The 13658-nt window shown below is 46.2% G+C and overlaps 1 protein-coding gene across 1 annotated transcript in view; it reads right to left on the bottom strand.

Annotated features, from left to right (window-relative positions):
• The window catches only part of LOC146179385 (uncharacterized), a 50403-nt gene extending 36830 nt beyond the window's left edge, over positions 1–13573 (bottom strand). The window contains exons 1-2 of the mRNA XM_084580183.1: positions 12600–13573; positions 7071–7618 (exon numbers count right to left, since the gene is read on the bottom strand). Coding sequence (XP_084436309.1) covers positions 7071–7618; positions 12600–13573 — 1522 coding nt within the window. The remainder of the gene's footprint in view (positions 1–7070; positions 7619–12599) is intronic.
• Between the last annotated feature and the right edge of the window lie 85 nt (positions 13574–13658).

The raw sequence follows: 13658 nt of genomic DNA, 5'->3' as shown, positions 1-13658 counted from the left end.
AGTTGGCCCACAAATGTTTATGCGAATTGCAGCACTAAATGGTCCGACCTCGATGACGGTTCAAATACTGGAGTAAATATTGGGAAACAAAAGTATAAAGGTGTATTGTGGCACAAGACCGAGTGGCGCTGACTTGACTAACGCGACTTTGGGTGGTGCTAGCATTAGATCAAGTAGTTGGCCCACAAATGTTTATGCGAATTGCAGCACTAAATGGTCCGACCTCGATGACGGTTCAAATACTGGAGTAAATATTGGGAAACAAAAGTATAAAGGTGTATTGTGGCACAAGACCGAGTGGCGCTGACTTGACTAACGCGACTTTGGGTGGTGCTAGCATTAGATCAAGTAGTTGGCCCACAAATGTTTATGCGAATTGCAGCACTAAATGGTCCGACCTCGATGACGGTTCAAATACTGGAGTAAATATTGGGAAACAAAAGTATAAAGGTGTATTGTGGCACAAGACCGAGTGGCGCTGACCTGATTAACGCGACTTTGGGTGGTGCTAGCATTAGATCAAGTAGTTGGCCCACAAATGGTTATGCGAATTGCAGCACTAAATGGTCCGACCACGATGACGGTTCAAATACTGGAGTAAATATTGGGAAACAAAAGTATAAAGGTCTATTTTGGCACGAGACCGAGTGGCGCTGACTTGACTAACGCGACTTTGGGTGGTGCTAGCATTAGATCAAGTAGTTGGCCCACAAATGGTTATGCGAATTGCAGTACTAAATGGTCCGACCTCGATCATGGTTCAAATACTGGAGTAAATATTGGGAAACAAAAGTATAAATGTGTATTGTGACACAAGACCGAGTGGCGCTGACTGACTAACGCGACTTTGGGTGGTGCTAGCATTAGATCAAGTAGTTGGCCCACAAATGTTTATGCGAATTGCAGCACTAAATGGTCCGACCTCGATGACGGTTCAAATACTGGAGTAAATATTGGGAAACAAAAGTATAAAGGTGTATTGTGGCACAAGACCGAGTGGCGCTGACTTGACTAACGCGACTTTGGGTGGTGCTAGCATTAGATCAAGTAGTTGGCCCACAAATCTTTATAGAATTGCAGCACTAAATGGTCCGACCTCGATGACGGTTCAAATACTGGAGTAAATATTGGGAAACAAAAGTATAAAGGTGTATTGTGGCACAAGACCGAGTGGCGCTGACTTGATTAACGCGACTTTGGGTGGTGCTAGCATTAGATCAAGTAGTTGGCCCAAAAATGGTTATGCGAATTGCAGCACTAAATGGTCCGACCTCGATCATGGTTCAAATACTGGAGTAAATATTGGGAAACAAAAGTATAAATGTGTATTGTGACACAAGACCGAGTGGCGCTGACTTGACTAACGCGACTTTGGGTGGTGCTATAGCATTAGATCAAGTAGTTGGCCCACAAATGGTTATGCGAATTGCAGCACTAAATGGTCCGACCTCGATGACGGTTCAAATACTGGAGTAAATATTGGGAAACAAAAGTATAAAGGTGTATTGTGGCACAAGACCGAGTGGCGCTGACCTGATTAACGCGACTTTGGGTGGTGCTAGCATTAGATCAAGTAGTTGGCCCACAAATGTTTATGCGAATTGCAGCACTAAATGGTCCGACCTCGATGACGGTTCAAATACTGGAGTAAATATTGGGAAACAAAAGTATAAAGGTGTATTGTGGCACAAGACCGAGTGGCGCTGACTTGACTAACGCGACTTTGGGTGGTGCTAGCATTAGATCAAGTAGTTGGCCCACAAATGTTTATGCGAATTGCAGCACTAAATGGTCCGACCTCGATGACGGTTCAAATACTGGAGTAAATATTGGGAAACAAAAGTATAAAGGTGTATTGTGGCACAAGACCGAGTGGCGCTGACTTGACTAACGCGACTTTGGGTGGTGCTATAGCATTAGATCAAGTAGTTGGCCCACAAATGGTTATGCGAATTGCAGCACTAAATGGTCCGACCTCGATGACGGTTCAAATACTGGAGTAAATATTGGGAAACAAAAGTATAAAGGTGTATTGTGGCACAAGACCGAGTGGCGCTGACTTGACTAACGCGACTTTGGGTGGTGCTATAGCATTAGATTAAGTAGTTGGCCCACAAATGGTTATGCGAATTGCAGCACTAAATGGTCCGACCTCGATGACGGTTCAAATACTGGAGTAAATATTGGGAAACAAAAGTATAAAGGTGTATTGTGGCACAAGACCGAGTGGCGCTGACTTGACTAACGCGACTTTGGGTGGTGCTAGCATTAGATCAAGTAGTTGGCCCACAAATGGTTATGCGAATTGCAGCACTAAATGGTCCGACCTCGATCATGGTTCAAATACTGGAGTAAATATTGGGAAACAAAAGTATAAAGGTGTATTGTGACACAAGACTTGACTAACGCGACTTTGGGTGGTGCTATAGCATTAGATCAAGTAGTTGGCCCACAAATGGTTATGCGAATTGCAGCACTAAATGGACCGACCTCGATGACGGTTCAAATACTGGAGTAAATATTGGGAAACAAAAGTATAAAGGTGTATTGTGGCACAAGACCGAGTGGCGCTGACTTGACTAACGCGACTTTGGGTGGTGCTATAGCATTAGATTTAGTTGGCCCACAAATGGTTATGCGAATTGCAGCACTAAATGGTCCGACCACGATGACGGTTCAAATACTGGAGTAAATATTGGGAAACAAAAGTATAAAGGTCTATTTTGGCACGAGACCGAGTGGCGCTGACTTGACTAACGCGACTTTGGGTGGTGCTAGCATTAGATCAAGTAGTTGGCCCACAAATGGTTATGCGAATTGCAGCACTAAATGGTCCGACCTCGATCATGGTTCAAATACTGGAGTAAATATTGGGAAACAAAAGTATAAATGTGTATTGTGACACAAGACCGAGTGGCGCTGACTTGACTAACGCGACTTTGGGTGGTGCTATAGCATTAGATCAAGTAGTTGGCCCACAAATGGTTATGCGAATTGCAGCACTAAATGGTCCGACCTCGATGACGGTTCAAATACTGGAGTAAATATTGGGAAACAAAAGTATAAAGGTGTATTGTGGCACAAGACCGAGTGGCGCTGACTTATAAGACTAACTCGATTTTGGGTGGTGCTAGCATTAGATCAAGTAGTTGGCCCAAAATGTTTATGCGAATTGTAGCACTAAATGGTCCGACCTCGATGACGGTTCAAATACTGGAGTAAATATTGGGAAACAAAAGTATAAAGGTGTATTGTGACACGAGACCGAGTGGTGCTGACTTGTAAGACTAACGCGACTTTGGGTGGTGCTAGCATTAAAGCTAACGCCTCAAAGAAGTGCTAGCCCTTTATGAGCCAGAATCATTACAATTACATGGTAAGATGAGCCTGAATCATTACAGTTACATGGTAAGAGACAGGAAGTGAAATACTTTGACAGGTTTTTCCAAAATACACTCGTACATATCCACACAAGTACTTTCCGTCCGCATTTTGTTATGATTGATCATCTGCAATGGCAGTAATAAAAGTTTGCTGTATACGAGAGTGAAGAAATGTATTTGTTTCGTCATAGTCACACAATCCAGGCGCCTGAAATGGATTGTAGTACGAGGTTGCCTGACAGCTCTACAGTCTGCTAACAATAATATGCGGTTTGAATGCGAGGGAGAGCTGCAGTTGATGCTTTTCCAATAAGGCGCGTTATTTGAACTTTTGTTGCCGATTGTACTGAAGGCACACGAATACAAATCAAACTTTACTCACAAGTATCTCCAAACGGTTTGCTAGTCACAGGCATGACGTTAGAACCGACTACGACACAGTTTTCTTCGACGATTATATTTCAAAAACTGGAGCAACTCCGACGGCGCTCAGCATGCTGCCGAGGTTGCTTTGCGCGTTCAACTCATGCCCCGGTTCATACATGCGGTGACTGTAACGCTACTCAAATACATGGCTTCCCAGACAGCGGCATCCAGCCAGAATTAGCATGCTGGATATGCCGGGCGTCACTGATCATACCATTCTCATTGACTGAAATGTGGGGCTAGTCTTCTGTCATTGCCAGCAGTAAAGGGCAATTTTTCTTTATGCCATGATTGTGGCTGGCTACGGCATGCATATTCGATTCACCACTAACAAAGAACTAATCCTACGTGCCTAACGTTCTTTCCAGCGAATTTAGCTGTGTGCGAGTGAAAATGTATAGCCTTCAATTCGACAAGTTCAGCAAATTGGCCTAAATACTGAACACTTGAATGGTATAACTAAATCCATCAAGAAAAGCTACAACTATCGCGCAGTACTAGAAATCGCCTGTACTCACGGAAAATCCGTGCCCGCGAGACTGAAATCCGGATGCACCTGTAAAACGAAAAAAAGTACGGCAGGACTCAGGGGAGATAAAAAAAAATAAAGATTTCACAAGGCACCGAATGCTAATGATGTAAATTGGTTTACAGGAAAAAGCAAGGCGCGAAATCCATTTTCTTCGTGAACAGCGGAATCGTGCACCATAGGAAAAAGGGGAAAAGGGGACTGAAAGAAGAAAGAATGAGGTGCCGTAGTGTCGGACATCAGAATAATTTCGGCTGCCTAGAAATCTGACATGGGCACCTTTGCGCTTCGCCCCAATCTAAACGCAGCCGGATTCGAGTCCGGGTTCTGAAGCCATCGAGTCACCGTCGCTTAATCACTGAGCCAAAGCGGCGGGGTTAGGTTCAATGCCTCTTTTTCAATAGAAGAGCCGCCAATGAAAATGTCATATTTACGAACAAAAAAAAACCAAATTATTGGAATGAAATAGCATTAGAAGCCATGTGGTCGCTATGGGTTTCTTTTATTGCAACCCGATCGACGTACTTGTTGCATTTTTCTGTTTCGATTCTTTAGCGCCTAGAAGAGGTTCTGGATCAAACTTATCGCCACCGCTCTCGGCATCTGCGAACTTGGCTGTCACGTGTCTGATGACGTCACAAGACTTAGCCAAAGTATCAGGGCTCAACTACGCCACCTGTCAGAGCTCCTGCCAGCTCGGTTATGTCATTTGGTCTCGTGAATCACTTCATACAACCAGCCGGCCAATCACAGTTCGGCCTTGTCACCTACCAGAGCATCCTACCAGCTAGGTATTTCCTCTGTCTGAAATTTTAGAGATTTTAATTTCAATTCTCATCAGTTAGCTGTTTTATTCGTCGCGGTAGGTAGTTACTGGTAGGTAATTTTATGGCGTCATTTTTTGATGGACGCCACAATTCCCTCGGATTTGCCGCACCTGATGCGAACGCACCAAACGATTATAAATGCTTGACGTCGAGTCAGAGGAGACTGCCCACCTTTTCCTCTGTCCAAGAATATTTTTCGTGAAAAGAATAACCTATAAAACTTTTTTTCTCATCTCTTTCACGTGGACGCTTCCATGGGAAATCATGCAGCCTGCGTAACCAGAAGAAAGATAGCCTGCGTGTTTTTCCCACAGCGAAGAGAGGTAAGCTCACGATGAAAATTATTCAACAGTATAACAGACGTGCTGACAGTGTTTTTCGTTATATGTCTTTGACGACCTTCCCTAAAAGGGGCAGTAAAGTCAACCTGAAGTTGGTCTATCTCGTGTCATGCTGTAAAGGCGAAGAAACCATTTCCGTTGAAAGTGGGACCTCAAGGAACGACACAGAGCCATTGCTGCCACCAGCCTGCTATTTCTAGAACCAAGCTGCGGTGACATCAAACGTGGATGGATGATTAAAAGGTGGGGCCATCTCCTACTTCTCTATTTGTTCGCTAGCCCTTTTGGGGAACCCCGCTCCACCTTATTTTTTCATTAAAACATTCCAACAACAACTAGTCAAATCGGAGCGCCCCTTGTCAATTGCTTTGTCCAGGAGTAACCTGTAACGCCGACCCTTTGCACGCGGGTCCTTCAGGCTAGGCTACATTGTCATTCAAGTTTCAGAATTTGACCGTGCAGCCCAGTGATTAAATAGAGATAGAAGTTTGAATCGAGTGCAGTAACAAAAAAAAAACACAATTGTATCACCAACAAGTGCTTCTTCAGCTACTGAACAAGCGCAATATCAGCATAACAGAAATGAGCAGTATGATCGATTTTCAGTAGTACCACTATGAACTCGATACAGTGATTTCCTGTGAGCCTTTACGCATGAATGATATCAGAACTCCTTTTCCAACACTCCATTTATACTGGGTCATTTATATGAAGTAATTTCAAAGCAACAATATAAATTAGCGATGAAAACTTGATAAGGTTTCAGCAGCCCCGATTTAATTACAGCAACTAAATTATGTTCTGCGAGCATATTTAAAGCGAATATCTCAATCAGTGTGAAACGTTAGACTTGTCTTTACTAAGACATGAAATTGAAAATTTCTGACAATACGGTACCTGCAAACTATTTAGCACAAGCGTTTCATGCTTGCAACCGCTCTCACCGATATAAGCGTTGCCCTTTCTACTGTACTGTCAACACTGCCAAGTATCAAACGAGATCAAAGTTCGGTCCCCCTACTTCATTACACAAGCTGTTCAGCTGCTCAGCCTCCAAAAGGCAAAGTTTTGCCTAATGTCGTCTGCTGCTCGTCCTTCAAGTATTCGGTCTTCAGAAAGAAAAGCACGCAAAACCATAACGATACCACTTGGCAGTTTCAGAGGAAAAGTTACTTTCATCAGCCTTCTTCTAAAGGAAAAGTCGTTGGTAAACAAAACCGCTCCAAAGTGAACCTAGAGCAGTGTTTTGCATTCTCTTGTACCGAACATAAACTTTTTTTTTTATTAGCGTCACATATCAGAAAAATAAACTTGTGTAGAGTGAGTAGCTTTTTCCAGCCTGATAGTTTCCCTTGTAAAGTGCGCATGATCACCAATCTTACAGGTTCTTGCAGCTTTTTTTTTTTCCTCGAGAGTTTGACTCTGCAACCTAGCAGCTAGTCCCGATGTCTTTTGTTTGTGCAACAGAGCGCCATGCAAATGATCTGCAAGAGTTCGAAAAGTCTAATGTGCAGTTACACTTGCACAAATAACTGCGCAAAGAAGAACTGAGGCACATTCTAACCTTCTGCCTGTGCAGTTCCTTCATGCTGTTTCTGAGCGGAGCTGCTAGCTTCTGATCGGCACTGGCTCAGCCAATTGGAGACTTGCGCTTTGCTCCATTCGCCGCTGCTAGATTCCAATGGACACCTGCTCTGGCGCTGCACAGCGGAATCCACGGGGCTTTCCCTGGCGACGCTGCCAGGTTTGCAGAGCCTGCTTGCTTCTGATCGGCAATGGCTCAGCATAGTGGAATCTTGCGCTTCGCTGGTGTAACGTTCCACGTTCTTCCATTGGCCGCTGCTAGATTCCGATGGACACCCTCTCTGATGCTGTACAGCGGGGTTCATGGGGCCTTCACTGGCAATGCTGCCCGGTTTGCAGACCCTGCTCGCTTCTGATCGGCACTGGCTCAGCCTACTGGAGTCTTGCGATTCGCTGGTGTAACGTTCCACGTGCTTCCACTGGTCGCTTCCGGCTTCCGATGAACACCGGTTCTGTGTTCCGCTGCTCTCGCGCTGCACAGTGGGCTCTATAGGGCCCTCCCTGGCGGCGCTGCCCGGTTTCCGGGCCCTGTCAGCGGCAATGAAACAAGCACGACTTATTTCATCACAGAACATAAGTAAAAGTGACGTAGAGAGCAAAAAACATCAATGTCGCGCGCTGCACCGGAAATAATACATGTAAATGAGCCTGGCGAATCTTTGCGACCGAGCTTCCAAGGCAACAGCTTTCTAGGGTCTACCGATCGAGTTTTACACTTAATAGCAAAGAACACGTCACGCAATAGGCCACCATCAGCTGTCGAAAATGCTAGAAATCGTATGCATCCCGACTGGGAAGCAACAAATTCAGTCTGCGCCTCGTGCAAAAACGAAAGAAAAGCTGTTTTCACAGACGTATCATTTCGAGGACAACCCGTATTCAAAAAAGGGTCACCTTCTCACCAATTAGGTCAAAAACTTTAGTAAAAGCGAAAGTTTAAATAGCTCTAGCCAACACAACACAGCTACATACAATTATCACCGACTAACATGACTCTTGTCGAATCGTCGCTAATCTGACAGTGAACAATTTGGGCAAATCCTAACACAGCATGAAGGCAACAACGGAGCCTTGCACACTATCTGGACACACGCACGCAAGCATCCAGATACAAGCAAGAAAAATTGCCTAAAGTAGCCCACGGCCCGAGGGCTATAAGTAGGCAGTGAGCTAGGTAAACAACTGGCGTCAGCGGGTGGCTGGACAGCAGCTGCTCTTCGCCGAAGCACCCACCTTTCTCGCCCTCGTGCGCGATCGCTTGCTGAAAAGGGAGTTCCGAAAGTGCCCTCTCTATCTGATCTCGGGGACATTGTCACTGCCACCAGGTCGTGTTCGTGCACTGCACCACCTTTCTTAGTTAGGTAGGCCTCGATGTCGGTGGCGAGCAAGAAATTACACTGGCATCGAGCTTGCGACGACCTTCTCGCCCCCCCCCCCCCCCCCCCCAGCACTGCGGCGCAAACCGCGCAGACTGGTTTTCCGGTTCGTCATCTTGCTTGTTCGTAAGCTCGCGCCATAAATCCTGGCTGCGATTCCTGTTTCATAGCACTTTTCTCCAAATGACGCAGAGACTGAGTTCTGCGTATGCACACTGGCGTCCCTGTATTCTATCCCCTTTAACCCTGTCGTTCTCAAACTGGGTTCCGCAGGATAGTTGGATTTCGTGAGCTCCCACAGGACTTCACCTTCCTCCCGGTTTCACTTCTTGCCACACTAATCGGCCAGACAAAGTGCATGGTCCATTTAAACCCTTTTTATAATATGATTTTTTCTTATTCTGGGGGATCGCTCCTTAATTATCCCGCCACAAGCGTAGGAACCGTCCGCAGCACGGACTTTGGCGTCGTACCAGGTTGCTCGGCGCCGCCTGCTAGTTCCTTGAGGCAAAAATGTTTGACAATCTCGGTCATAGTCGATATTATTTACCCTTTTTTAAGTGTCTCTCCTCCGCCATTATAACATCATAATTCAGCCCAATTCAGATTAACACACCTCAGTTTGACTTCGTCATCCTTGATCCACCGTAATTAACATAATCCAAGAAAACACGTCCTTAAGAAACTAATATACACCAAATAATTCGATTTGTTCTGTATTATTTCGCCGTAATCCACCCTTATCGAACTAAATCGAACCTAATTCAGCATAAATTTCACTTCTAATTAACTCGTTTCTTTGCGATTCCTCATAACCCAGAGCGAATCACTGAAATAACTTTAATCCACCCTATTTATAATTAACCCAATGTATCCCAATCATGATTCACCAGAACTCCATTTAATTCAACTAATCAACCGAAATTCACCCTTCAACTTTACCCGCCGCAGTATGCGCCCAAGGATGCAGAATCGAATCCCGGCCGAGGCGAACTCTTTTCGGTGGAGGCGAAAAGCAATAACCCCGTATGCTTTGCAATGTCAGCATTTTAAAGAACCCAACCTGGTCGAATCTTCTGGGCCCTCCACTACAGAGTCACTCCATTGAGTCGCTTTGGGACGTCAAACACCATAAACCAGATCAAACCTTCTGCAACTCAGCCAATGTAATTCATTCTTAATACATCGCAATTCACCACAAAAGACGTCACGTGGGCCTGATTATGGTCGCTTTGGTCGCTGACCTTGGACGGAATGCCAAATTTTTAACAAAAGGTCCGGCTTACAAAGTGCTTATGGCCCTATCACTAGAAGGTGCAGTTCGATGTGTTAACAGTGGAAGGCCAAGCTGACCAACTTAAGGCGATAGCCTTTATGGCTCATGAGTAGCCAGTGTGTCCCTCCGTGCGCCCGCAAGAAGTGTTACACTTTTTTTTAATGATATTTATTACCTTAGGGCATCAGTAGGGTATGAGATCGATAATGAGCTAATTATTAAATGAATGAAAAAGGTTGGCTGATTTGCTGAAGTCCAACAGTGAGCGATGATGTTGTCCCTACGTCCAAGCGAGATACGGGGCAGGATTGCTTGCTGAAAAGCCAGTTATTGTCAAGCGCCGGATTCTTGTCGGTTTCAGAGCTGGGCAGACCCGCAGGAAATGGTGAATGTCGGCTTCAACATTTTCATCTTTAAATATCAGACATCCTGGGCGGGGATATAAGTATCGGAAATGCGACCACGTCCATGTGACAGCTGGTGTTAGGGCAACACCGACCCGGATCCTCCTAAACGCAACCACCTCTGCACGGGTGAGACCGCGGGGGAGGGATACCGCACACAGAGAGATAAGAGCACGTGTGCGGCGCCGGAGATGTTCCTTTCTAGATAAAAGGAGGATAGCGTCGTCTACATCAAGGAGCCGTGGTAATGATGAGTCTTGGGTTACGAAGCGCGTCGCTAAATCGGCTCGACTTTGGGAAGGTAGAAGGTCCCGTGGTACCCCATTCAATATGTACTGACTGCGGGACGCGTGCCGCAAGCTGGTGAGTGTCGACATGTTTTTGGGAAACGGCTGACACGTCGGAGCAAACGTACCGCTTAAGTTCGTCAGTGCGGATGACAACTTGGCCAATAGGGAGCATCGTAATGGTGGCCACGGAGCAGAGCGCCTCCTGAACTGCCACGAGCTCAGCGCAGAAAGATGTAGGTTGCTCCGAAAGCTTAAACGTAGGGTTCCGATCCAGGCAAGGTCTCCACGAACAGTAGATTGCTGTTTTTGCTTCACAGCCTTGTATGCTACAAAGTATTACACTTCTTCGCGAGCTTCCGCGGGATTCCACTTGTCGATCCTCCTGATATCAGAAAAACAAAGATCCTGTCTCCACCGAGGAGTTGAACCTCCATCCCTCGGATCCCCAGCCGAGCATTTTAACCAACTGCGCCACGCCCGGGATCATGAAACGGACATCACAATTCTCCTTGTTTACTAGGAATATAGCAGCGGGATTCCGCGAGTGACCTACACTGAGCCTTTGCTCTCCTGTAAACCAATCATAGAACGCCGGTTAACTTGGAGGCTTTCAACGGAACACTGGTTGTGTTCAACGAGGGGCGCGCGATTTAAAGCAGCAACGCTCGGGCTTTCGCATTTCTCCACTGCAGATTCTGCAGTACTGTCGGAATTTTTATTTCACCTTTGCACCTCGTTCTGCCGCGTCAAAACGATTCCTCTGAGCTCATCGCAGGTCTTGTGTTGCAAAGCATGGAGCTACTACTACATGAACTCCGACTACGGCTTTTGCACAGGAGTGCGATATACACGTATAATAGTGAAGAAAAATCTAAGTTGTAGCGAAATCTTGTCTAGTCGTATCAAAAGGAAAAGGAATGCCGAACAAATGTCAAAATGGCAGACCTTTGCGATTACGTTTGTTTTCGTATGGAATATCCCATTTTCAGTGGATAAGGTGTTTTTCTTATTCATATCTATAGTAGTGGGGTTGCACGAGATTTTCACCAAGGTGGCTTGGCTTGACTTTCAGTATATAGACGAGCTTTTTTAGCCGCTCCCCGGTCACGGCAATTTTCTGCCGACTAGCGCGCCGCCGCGCGGCGCTTCCTTGGGTACTGCGGGTATCCATCCGGAAGTTGATGCAGGCGCAGTCACTGTTCCTGAAGCTCTGGGGTTTAGAGTTAACAGTGTTAACAGTGTTAACAGTGGCCGGGTGAAATCAACCGGCGGTGGAAACTAGAAAAAAAACGACTGGAAGATTGGTGGCTTAAAAGCAGAGAAATGACATAATGTTAGTAATGTAGGAGCAAAATTTAATAAATAGAATGATGGTTTAGTTAACCATTCTAAATCAATAATTAAGATATAGTATAGAGAAAAATGAGCATGATAGCTACTGCTACCCCCCCCGTTTCAAAGGGGACGCTCCTATATTCCATCCATCCATCCATCGGGGCCGCTATAGCTATAGGTAGGGTCCGCATCTGCACTGCAGTCGCGTTTAGCTAGCATTCGGGTGCTATAGAGAATGTCGCCAAAAATATTTTCACCGCACGGTTGTGTTGGAGCAAGTTTGTTTACATTGCCGTAGAGTTATAATCGATTTGTTACTTATTGGATTTAGTTTTACGTTCACGTTAACTGTGCTGGTGCTCATCACACTGCTGCCCTATGATGGCGTTTCGGTCCCTTATTGACAATAAAACGTTTGCGAACAATTAAGAGCATTACTCCTGCGTATGACTCGCATATAATTCCACTTCCAATGCGCTCTTCCTTCCTGCCGGTCATTTCGAACCTCAGTTCTCGTTAGCGTGGTGTGTGCCAGTTTAACAAATTATTGATTTGTGTTCATCTGACTTGACAAGCTAATGACAGGCAAATTTTGTTCACTTTATTTAAGAACACCGCCGCATTAGGATTTCTTTTTATCCTTGGAAGGCTTGGTTAAAGCGGGGCTTTATATGCGGACTGAAGAAGAAGAAAAAGAGAAGAACGCTCAGTCACCCGCTGCTAATGCTTTCGCTCAATATTTGGTTCAGCAGTGTTGAATCCTTGTAATATTTCTTCAACCCACGCTACATTCGAAAACCGAGAAAAAAAAACTGACGGCGTACTTACGGTTGCACATTGCAGTTCAGCGGCTTGGGCGCGGCAGGGACTTGGCGGTGCTTGTCTCCTGTTGGCGGTACGCCCATCACGGTGCTTGTGGCCGCAGGAGGAGGATTTACCATAAAGTCCCCGTCAGTAAACACTGAACTTTTGCTGGCACCCCGCACTGTGCTTACCAGTGTGCAATACCACTTACATGGGGCGTCCGCCTTAAGGCAAGGCAGTGCCTCAAAGTACACCCTCTGCTTGGCCGAGAAGACGTCGGTCAACTTCTCGCCGGACCGCAGGAGCGTCTTGGGTACGCTCCTTTTATCGAAAAATGCCTTTTCATGCTCTTCGTCCCCGAACTGCAGAATTCCGAGGTCGGGGCGGACGAACGTGATGACACCCTCCTCGTCGATGGTCGTTCGCTTGACCTCTGGGGCAGGAGGTGTCTCTGCCACCGCCTCAGGTCTCGCGACATAGCGCACAACACTTGTCATAAAATCGCAAATATAACCTGGTTCGCTTTTCGTTATCTCTACCTCAACCACGTCACCAACTTTAGGCCCTCCAAGACCTGGGGGCCACCCTATCGCGGCACTCTTATGGTAAAACACGTTGCGCTTCACAGGGTAGTGCGTCGTTATGAATCCGTAGTTTTTCTCTTTTATGACATCTATCCTTCCTTCCGCAAGTACCGGGACGGGTTCTTCTGTCTTTCGCGCGGACACTTTGGCCCACTGGCCCACCTGAGGTCCAGAACTGGGTTTGGTGTTGCGAATCGTGCCATCCGCGTGCACGTACAGTGTACTCGGAAACCTTTCGATCGCGAGCCGGATTGTGTCCACCGAAGGCTGATAGGGGCCCAGCACTCTTGCCGGTAGCCGTGCCAGCAGCCTCTGCATTTGCCCCATAGAGACACCATCCGATGCTTTATTTACCGCGCTCTTCATATTCTCCAGGATCACCCGCAACACTGCGTCCTCTTCCTTCGCAGCCATACTGGGCAGAGAATGCTGCAACACAAGAAAGTTGGAAAAGAATCACACTGGTAAATAAGCTGCTCATCCTGCGCTCATTTCAGCC

This window comes from Amblyomma maculatum, chromosome 9 (genome assembly GCF_055883805.1).
Source record: "Amblyomma maculatum isolate TAMU_Amacu chromosome 9, ASM5588380v1, whole genome shotgun sequence".
NCBI lineage: Eukaryota > Metazoa > Arthropoda > Arachnida > Ixodida > Ixodidae > Amblyomma > Amblyomma maculatum.
The sequence above is the reverse complement of the archived record's forward strand: the minus strand, read 5'-3'. Positions and strand labels throughout refer to the sequence as shown.